This window comes from Galeopterus variegatus, unplaced genomic scaffold, assembly GCF_000696425.1.
Source record: "Galeopterus variegatus unplaced genomic scaffold, G_variegatus-3.0.2 Scaffold6526, whole genome shotgun sequence".
NCBI classification, from domain to species: domain Eukaryota; kingdom Metazoa; phylum Chordata; class Mammalia; order Dermoptera; family Cynocephalidae; genus Galeopterus; species Galeopterus variegatus.
In genome coordinates this window covers 101068-111475 of record NW_007732637.1, presented here as the reverse complement: position 1 = coordinate 111475, position 10408 = coordinate 101068, and the positions used below count along the sequence as shown (strand labels likewise).

The 10408-nt window shown below is 39.7% G+C and overlaps 1 protein-coding gene across 1 annotated transcript in view; it reads left to right on the top strand.

The window, feature by feature from the left end:
- The window catches only part of LOC103606365 (MAP3K7 C-terminal-like protein), a 42755-nt gene that overhangs the window by 8324 nt on the left and 24023 nt on the right, over window positions 1–10408 (top strand). Inside the window, exon 3 of the mRNA XM_008590975.1 lies at window positions 5253–5314. Coding sequence (XP_008589197.1) covers window positions 5253–5314 — 62 coding nt within the window. The remainder of the gene's footprint in view (window positions 1–5252; window positions 5315–10408) is intronic.

Genomic DNA, 10408 nt, shown 5'->3' with positions numbered 1-10408 from the left:
ATTATTCAGATGATGAAGAAGAATACCCCCAACTCCTATTACTACACACACACACACACACACACACACACACACACACACACACACACACACACACAGCTGCCTCTTCTCCACATTACCCCTTTGGTCAGGATTACGGTGAAAAGGAATGAAAAGTAAGTTCAATTACATTAAACATTCATTATTATTACTGATTATTTCCTAGGTGCCAGGCTTTAGGCTAAGTGACTGACATATGCATTCCTTTATTAATAACACATTTCTGAGACAGGAAATAGCCTGCCCATTTTGCAGAGGAGAAAACTGAGTCTGAAAGAAAGTGGGTTGATCATTCACATTCATCCATCAAAAAGTGGCCAACCTGAGATTCAAATGCAGGTCTGTCCTACTAAATGTTGTCCTGACCTGCTGTATCCTAAGTGGTTAGGAGTCTTCACTGGCAAACAGTTCTCAGGAAAGTTTGGTATGAGCCTCAGCACTGAAGCCACTGCCCAAACCCACTTGCCTCTCAAGTGTCAGTTTGCACCTGCACTAAGGACACCAGGACACCAGCACTAAGAGGTCAAACTGCAGGTAGGACTAGCTATGTAATTTTGGGGACACAGTGTGAAATAAAAAATGCAGTAATCCTTGTTCAAAATTATTAAGAAATTTGAGACACTATAGCAGAGCATTAAACCAAGCACAAGGCCCATCTGGGCAAAGGGCTCTGTGTGACACAGGTCACATGTCCATGGAGCCAGCTCTGACTGCAAAAAATATAGACAGATGGAGAGGATCCTGGATAAAGGTGCCTCTTATATTCTGGTTGGGGAGTGAAGGGGGGTTGGGAATGAACTCTGAGAATGGCTTCTACCTCTCCTGAGGTCTTCTCTGTGTGACATTTAAGCTCTTTCTAGCAAGGATTTAGAGTTTCCCAGCCTAGACCCCAATAATGTCTATGAAGGTGAGTCCAGGGGTAGATAATTGACGAGGTCTTCTCTGTGTGACATTTAAGCTCTTTCTAGCAAGGATTTAGAGTTTCCCAGCCTAGTCCCCAATAATGTCTATGAAGGTGAGTCCAGGGGTAGATAATTGACTCCAAAGTCCAGTCAAGATGTTGTTTAGAACAAGGATTCTCAAACACTTGTTCGAAGGCCTGTTTTGGTGAGAGGTGAAAACTTCGAAGTTTTCACCTCTCTGAATAAACCAAATAAATAAGGACATGGCAATGGGGTTTTTTTGGTATGTGTTTATTTTTGTGTATAAAGCTAAATTTACCCAGTACGATGGATACTCTTTTATTGTAAGATTATGTTTGTCTTATGATTTTGGTGTTAAAATGTTCTCTCTGTCATAAAGAGACAATGATACACAGTAGTTGTTTTTGAATCATCTTTACCAGCTAAGTGAAATGTTGGATGTCTAAGGCATGATTCCCAATATTTTAGGAAAAATTTTACTGGTTCATGAAATACAAGTGGACCAGAAGGTGAAGGAGAGCAGAGTAGACAGAGCCCTGGGCTGGGAGACACCCTTTAGTCTTATGGAGTCACTAACCTTGAAGTCTTGGGTGGCTCCTTTCTCTTCACAGAGTGCTTGTCTTTAGCTCTACTCTTAGGGGACTGGGCCAGATGCTTACTTAGCCCCTTCCAGATTCAGCATTCTCTGATAACTGATTGCATAGCTCTCATTGCTAAATAACAGTGAGGATTTGAATTACAGCCCCAGTGTGTCCCATTTATTAAATTCATGGATACACAGAGAAGACAACTTAAGGGAATCTGAAAACAGAATAACCACGAAAGCAACCCAACAGCTGCTCAAGAGATGTTGAGACAAGCCCATCATAAAATGTACTATGGTATGTCATAATGGCTGGGATACCAACAAGAAAGTTCTATCTTAAGGACCATTGGCTTAGTCACATTGTGTTTGCCAAACAGGCAGTGAACATCTGCTTTTTTTTTTTTTAAAAAAAAAAAAAAGCAATGAAAAACTTCTTTAATTCTTTATATCTCATTCTTTAAAAAATTCCTTAGGGTACATTTTACTTGGTACATTAATCCCACAGTGTCATTTTGAAAAGGAAGCTTCAAATACTTCCTTTATGCTTCAGAAAATATGATAAAGTGATTTGCCAGTTCATCACAGAGTCTTAGTCCCTGCCTTGCATGTAATGGGCATCCAAAAATATTTGGTAGATACATTTTAGTAAAAATGTACTTGCGCTGTGATTTTTTTCTCATCATAAACATACCTGGCAACTGTTCTCCTTTTTTAAAAAAACAGCTAAATTTTCCAGGGGGTCTCTTGTATAGCTCCTGTACAGTCTACTTTGTGCTTCTGGAATTGTCAAAACAAACTTAACTGCTCTCAAGAACTCTGATCCAGTATCATCGTCAAAATGTTTTACAACGATTCGGCCAAATGTTTGTGGAACAGCTGTGCTACTAGTCTGCCTGAGTCATTTTCCTTCTTTCCTTTTGGCCCAATCCTGTGATTCATCATTCTGCTTTTAGAATATTTGCCTATTTTTAAAACCAGTCAAAGAAGGCAGCCACTGTTTGAAAGTAAACACAATACGCATCAACTTGGGGCAGCTTTGTAAACAGCTTCACAAGCCCTGAAATTTCTGGCTGGCAGGGATGCCAGCTAAACCAGATGGCATTGAGCAGTGACATACAGGACTGGCTTTCAGACTTGGTAGTCTCCTTACATCTGTCTTTGATTTTCTTGTTTCCGTTGCCATTTCCTGCTTGGGTTAATCCAACTTGATCTATTCTTTAACAAAAGTCTTACTTTCATTTTGCTTGTGTCTCTAAAACATCTATTATATATTTATTTCTATGTGAATCAATTAGACTTTTATTTCAACTCAAGGAATCCAGTCTGAAGCCTTTATTTATCTACAAAATTGTCAGTATGGTCACATACATGTGCCCTTGGCATGGTGTGACTATAAATAATGATGTAGATTTCCGTTATGGACTCCTTACTAGGTATTTGCTATTCTGGGCCCTACTAGGTATTTGCTATTTACATTATTATAGTAAAGGAAATGAATAACTTTTTTTTTTCTTTTTTTATAATTAAACAGGAAGGAGTGTGACTTCACAGGGCCAAGGCGGATTAAGTCTCAGGAAGCCTTGAGTTCCATTCCCGGCTTCCTTCTAGAATTCTAGAATGCCCTGTCTGCTCTTGTACTTTACAGAAGTGTTTTGTCCTTCCAACAAGTGCCTGCTCGCCTCTGATTATTAGGGTTGGGATGCCAGAGTATAATATGTTCCCATTTACTTGTGCCAAATTACTGTAGCCTTGGACTCCACAAGCTAAAATAATCATAATGTCTACGTTATTGAAATTGTATTGAAGTAAATTTAAATGCACTTAAGACCCAAATCAGTTTTACAAAGTATAGCTTTTATAATGAAGGCTACCTCTAAAAGGTCAGTGGTGACAAATGGATATTTCTGCCTTTTGTCCAATTCTTTGCAAATGATGGGGTGAATTTAAAAAGCCATGGAAATTGGCAGAATTTGTCACTTCTAGTCTGAGTAGGAAGAGAGCATTCAGAGGAACTGGCGGTTGGACTCATTTCCTTGGAAGACTGTCCTCCAGCCTGCAGCAAAGGTCTTAGAAGATCTCTCAGTTTCTACTTGCTCTGTGAAGCTAAAGTTAAATAGTGTATCCACTGCCTGGCACAGGGTGCGGCTACAAAATAAATTTAAATTTGGTGTTTCATTGTCATTATTTTAAGCCACTTTTAAATGGGAGTATCAAATTATGAATCATTAATTCAGCTAAGATATGCCAGAGGCAATTAAGTGACATTACCCTTGAGGTGTTTGGCAGAGGTTAATGCCATCCTTGTTTAAATTGTCTTTCTGGTGATTATCTTTGTTGCTTTCAAAGAAACATAATCCCTTAGGAGCCAGGAGTGTCTTGTGTACAGCATTTTATTCTGGACTGTGCTATCAGTGAGTTGGGAGAGGAGGCTTGTTTCTGCATCCAGTATGGCCTGTTTCACTTCCTCTAGTTCAAAAGGAACATCAATCAGTTTTTACCAATAATCTTGATTATCATAGCGAGAATATAAAAATCATGATCTCTCCTTGTTTTATTATAATTTAAAATGGCTTTGGTTTTTAATTTGAACTTGTATTTTGTACTTATTCTCATAGTCCTATGTACTGGGGTAAGGGATAGGAATGAATGGCTCATGGACCCTCAGAGCCAGAGTCTGCCTGGACATTCGGAAGTTCTGCTCACAAAGTGGCTGTCCTCTAACACCAAGGCCAGGTCAGCAGTATGCTCTTGAAGAGATTTCAGGGTGATGTGGGTGTTTTAGGCCAAATTCCTGCCAGATTGCCTTGGATGCTTCTGAGAAGTGCATTTTTTAACCCAGCAACAGGCAATGATTCCGTTGAAGTATTACTCAGGAGACCTTTCAGGCCTCTGAGGATCAAGTTGCCCCAGCTCTTGGGCTCAGGCTCTCCTGCAACACCTGCCAGATTGCCTTGGATGCTTCTGAGAAGTGCATTTTTTAACCCAGCAACAGGCAATGAGTCCGTTGAAGTATTACTCAGGAGATCTTTCAGGCCTCTGAGGATCAAGTTGCCCCAGCTCTTGGGCTCAGGCTCTCCTGCAACAAAGCTGTGGATTCTGCCTCAGGCCAGGAGTGCTGCCTGGTGCATTGGGAAGAAGAATCACCCTGTTTGGGTTGCAGCCCGTTACCCACTGTATTCCAGAATGAGTTTCTGTTTAACTGCTTGTTAGTAGTGGTTTGCGGTTAAGAGCAAGGGACAAAACTGTCCAAGTCTACAACACTGGAAGTCATTCAGAGCAGAACAAATGCCACTGTTTTTTACTAACATGTTCTTCCATCCCATCAAGGTTGTTCTGGCCACCTCATTAACACCTTGTTAAAGCATTTTCCTGCATATCATCTTTGATGGTTTTGGCTATTGTGAGAGTATTGAAAGACAAGCAGTCCTTCTTAATTGGAGAGCTACCAGAATGGACATTTGAGGATTCTGATATTTGTTTGCAAAATGTGGTCAGGCCAGCTATGTTCTTTATACTGCTATATGTACAGAAAATGAGCTAAGTTGTCTTCTGCATTCTGTCTGTCCCCAGCTGAAGTGAGGAAAACAACTGAAGCAGTCTATATGAACAGTTTAACTATGTGAGTTCAAAGATTGTCCCCGCAGGGCAACTCTCATGAGAGAAAGGGCTTTATGGTAAAGAAACATTTTATTTTCATGTTTTAGATGATACACCTCCTGAAGATCCCATTCCTTTGGCCCTTCAAGAATTAGAACAGCAGCTCCAGGTAAGGATTTTTCTAAAGTCTCTTTTTTTCTTCCTTACAAAGTATAGTGAGCTGGGGAGTGGCCCAACGAGGAAAGACTGACTTGGGCACAGAGTGGGGGGCTTTTAAGTCACAAGGTTTGCATTTCTGGAGCTCTAAAGTCAGGCTGAAGCCCACATGGAGTGCTCCTAGTCATTTGGCTATGGCACAGGACATCAAGAGCTTATAGTATAAACTAGCTCCTATTTTTATGGAGTTCTGGAGCCTGGGGAGAAGACTGGCCCTGCTCTCCTTTTCTGTGGCTGTCTCTGGGCCATTGCAATTCTGGTTCTGTTTGGGTTAGTGATTTAAGAATCAGCTTTGCAGAGAAAATCTGTCATGTTTGTCAAGACTTTGCTTTCTGTATCCCCTGCCCCTTCCCCAGTTCTCAGACAACTTTTAATGGAATACAATTATTTCAAGATAAGCCTTCTGAAAATTGAATCTGTCATGTTTGTCAAGACTTTGCTTTCTGTATCCCCTGCCCCTTCCCCAGTTCTCAGATAACTTTTAATGGAATACAATTATTTCAAGATAAGCCTTCTGAAAATTTTCTATTTTGACCCATGAGAAAAATATTTTATGTACATGGTTTCTGGATGATCTATCAAAAGATATCCCATTTTAACACACCAGATTATTTGAAAGGAGTTAATTTATGACATTTTATTTTTCTTTAGATGATATGTGGTGATTCCAGGTAAAGATGGCTTTAGGAAGAGGTTCTGACTAATACACCTGGATACTGGCCTTGGGTCAGCCATGCACTTGACTACCTACTTTTGCAGTCACATTAGATGAGGCTAACAGAAGTCTTGAATCCTGTACACAGGCGATTTGCTTACTCTCCACTTTTTCCCCCCTAAATATTGATTTTAAATGCATTTACGAAGGGTCTGAAAACTCCAGTTCCCAATAGGCCCTGTTGTTCCCTATTATCATATGCCTAGCAGCTTTTCCCATTTGTAGGTGTGCCTGGTGTCCTAAAGTCATTTGAGTTTAGGGTCCCTGGTCCTGAACAGCCCTCCGCAGAGGTGGGAAAAGTCAAGAATGAGCCATGCGCAGCCCAAGACGGTGCTTCTTTTTGTTCACTTCAGTTCTTATCTCGGTGCCCGGTGCACTGAGTTGGCAACCTGGGAACAACCAGGTCAGGTCTGAAGAGCTGGTGCTCCACTCCTGGAGCCTCTACAAACCAAACTAGAGCAGCTCAGGTGTGACCTGGCCTTTCTGAGGAGCTGTCATTTTCACTGTGGCAACAGTCCTGGGCATTGTCACCGTCCTTCAACAGAAAGGCCACTCAACAGAGCAGTGTCAGTTATGTAGGTATCACTGGAGATTGTGCAGAAGGCGAGAGCATTATATTGACTATCACACAGCTGTCCGAAGATAGTTCTGTTATCCCCTAAAATGTCCTCTCCAGCTGTCAGCCATCTATCTGCCTCTTCTCCTGTCCTCATGCGGGGTCTTCAACCCAGCTCTCCTGGTTCCTGATGTCTAACCATGCTACCCCTCCTCCCCCAACCAATACCTCTTCTGAAGGCAATTCAGCCATCCCTCTGCTTTCTCTCTGGTCTGCTCATATGGCATATGACATTCCTTCTTAGGTTCTATCCTCACAGAAGGTCTCTGTGCTGCTAGTGATGTAGTTGAGATTATAAAATAATAATTATTCTTCACCTTCCCTGCCACCATCACAGTTTTTTCCCTTTATTTTACTGTTACTTAAAAGCTACTTCATTACTGTGGAAATTAGATGAGTATAAGAAGTAAACGTGTTTTGAAAATAAAACAGTAAAAGCATATTTAGGTTCTTGTTTCTGCATCAAATTACGGATCATTGATTTTACTTTTTTGTATTGGAAAAAAGTTTTTGTTTTTTTTTTCCCCTTTGGGAACTTCAACGATCTTTCCTATCTTGTGTATCATCCTCCACTGAATTCATAGCACCCCTGCCAATTATCCAGGTAATTTTTCTGTTAAGGCATCGCTAGGTCCATTTGAATTTTACAGCTTTAATTCCATTTCACACACATTAAAAATTAAGTCTATTTAATTATTTTACTCCAATGATACTATTTTATCTTCACTGATCTTTAATAGGTTAGGCAGTTGAGAGGGTGATTTCTGGCTCAGGGGTTTTGATTCCCCCACCCACCTACCCCTCTTTTAAAATATGGCACTGCTTTACCTCTTCGTGAACAGGCAGAACGTTACCAGCATTACAACTAAAAGCATTTTAGTAACAGCTTGTTTGTTGGGTGAAGGATATGATTGAGTTTGTCACACATATTTACCAGTTGCCAAGACATTCGGTTAGGGTTGTCACTGTCTAGAGCAGTTGCCTGTTACCTTTACTCTATACTTCAGGGCATGAGTGACGAAAGAGCAGGATGGTGAGGATGGAGAGGGGAAAGCTAAGACAGAAAACTACGTCTCAAAGCAGATTCTTAATCCCATGCTTAGCATAAGCATGTACATTTAAGCCATTCCGCAGCAGGAAGTCTCTACTGAAGGCAATGAACATCTTTTATTTACAAAAGGTACAATCCCTGATATGGAGCAGGCCATCTTTATAGTCAGTTTTGTGTGCTTTCATCACAGTGGAATGGGAATTTTACCAGTTATCATAACCTACTATGGAAGAATAAAAGTTGGGTTACAAAGGCTATGAAGTGCCTTGTGGTTGTCACTATTTGCTTGAGGATGAAACGACTCTTACCTCTATTTGAGCCTTTAAAACTTGCCTAGTAAAAGATAAATGCTGCCAGGTGATTATTTCCAACCATACTCTCTGCAAACCCTCAAATTCAAATCCCACCAATGCATATTGAGTACCTAACTAGTCAAGGGGATGTTCCTTACATAGAATCTCTTTTGATCATTGCAGTAATGATGTAAGTTATAATGTCTCCACTTTACATATGAGAAACTTGAGGTCAAATTTTGGTCTAAATAAACTTTCTATTACCCCTTTTCCCTTAGACTTTTTGTGGGACCTATGGGCTGCTTAAATTATTTTGATAAGTGGAGATGTTTTTGTTTCTGGTTTGCAAGGTTACCATAATGTGGTTATAAAATGACCTTGTAAAATATGTTCTGACTTTCTGATATCCATTACACATTCTTTGGTAGTTTATAAGATGCAGCTGTAAAATATCTATTTGGTAGATACTCTATCACCAGTTTGACCCCCAAGATTTTTCTGTTGTTTTGCCAAGAATGTGGACATGTTTGAGCATGTAATTCGTGGGGCTTCTATTTTCACAGAAGCCAAAAAAAGCCTTGTGCAAGAATAGCAGTGACAAACATTTCTCTTGATGTCTCTATTAGTTCAAAATGTTGGGCAAGAGACCTCAGGGCAAGGTAGGTGTTAAAATGAACATCTCTTTACTATGTTCATTTGTGGGCCTCGGGCCTCTGCCCAGGGGCAGGTGGAAGGTTGATTCTATTTTGTGCAGATTCCTTTCTTGGGACTAGGTTTCTAAATTCCTCATGCCCATCAGGGGCACTATTTGGGTAGAACTAGTTCAGACCATATAGTCAGAAGAAAGGAGGCCCAATTCTATGTATATTTCTAAAAACAAATTAAAAATCATTATTTTTCTTTAGATCTCAATTTCCTTCTATTTGAAAAAGAGGTAATGATTGACTTCTCTCTCTCTCTATTCCGAAGGGTGGTGGAATCCTTTCACGGTCCAAGGGTTTGGGTCAAGCCCAAGCCTGTCTTCCAGCTTATGTTTTGGGAACCGTGGTTTAACCTATACACGATCCAAAACTATGTTATAATGTGGTCTAAATTGCATTAGAATGAAGAATATGTTTTTATAATCAGGTAGCGGACATGGTAACAAGAAGATTGCAGTAAACACCCTAATGGGAGTTACAATGGCTAAAGCATGGACATTGGCATTAGATTAGTCTGGATTTGGATCTCAGCTCCACACCTACTAGTTTTGTGATTTCAGGCATGTTGTTTACACTCTGTAAATCTCACTTTACTCAACTGCAGGGTAGAGATGACACTCACATTGTCATTGTGGGAATCAAATACGGTAATGAGTAGATCTAGCATGGTGCTTAGAAAAGTAATTACTCAATTAATGTAAATTTCCTTCCCTGGTGAAATTGTTTATTGAATGAGATATTTAAGAACAAGTAATTTATCTTTATTTGTGTAAAATGAAATAAGAGAAACACATCTTTGGATTTTTAAGTTAGGGATAGAGGTTCTGATGCTATCTTATTTTCATTAAGCCAAGGTACTTAGAAAACAATATGACCTTTTTTTTTCTTTCCTTAACCAAATTGAGCAATAACTTCCATCCCTCCTAAAGTCTAATCTGAGATGACAGTGACAGGTGTCTCTGTGGTACACACTGAACTTGCCTTTTCTCAGACAGAGTCTGATAAGTTCAGAAACTGATGTCATCTCCACAAATAAACACTTCCGTAGCTTCAGTTGTGTACCATAATATCTTGTTATCCGAGCAGCCTTTCCAGAAGCTTCTTTTAGGGCTGGAATCAATATATTGCTTGATACCTGGGAAATTAAAATGGTAGAAAATGAAGTCTCAGCATTCCAGGATTCTGTTACACTGATCGTTGACATCCATCTGGAAATGCAATCAGGAAATAGACTCATAGAATGCACTGGAAATGGCTCTTTTTTTTCTCTCATACACATGTTGAAAAGTATCACATCAAAAGTATCATATGGTTTTTTGCTGCCGTGGCCACACAGAAAACATTCCTTGGAGCTTTACAATAGAATCTTTACTTATTTATTTGAGAAGCTCAGTGGCCATTATGGTGTGCCTTGTTGGACAAATTTGAGACACTTTTTAGTTTTCTCTCCCTTTTATACTTCTTACATCAACAGAAATGACTCGAATGTAGTATAAGTTATGCAGTATAATTACTAGTGCTTACTTGGACCATAAGGTACCACAGAACGGTCTGTTCTTAAAATATTTAAAATCTAAGATAACAGACTTTTAAATATCAGAATTAGTCCGGACTATGTTTTTCCTTTTTGTTTTAACAAACTATGCTTGTTAATTTTGAGATATTAACATA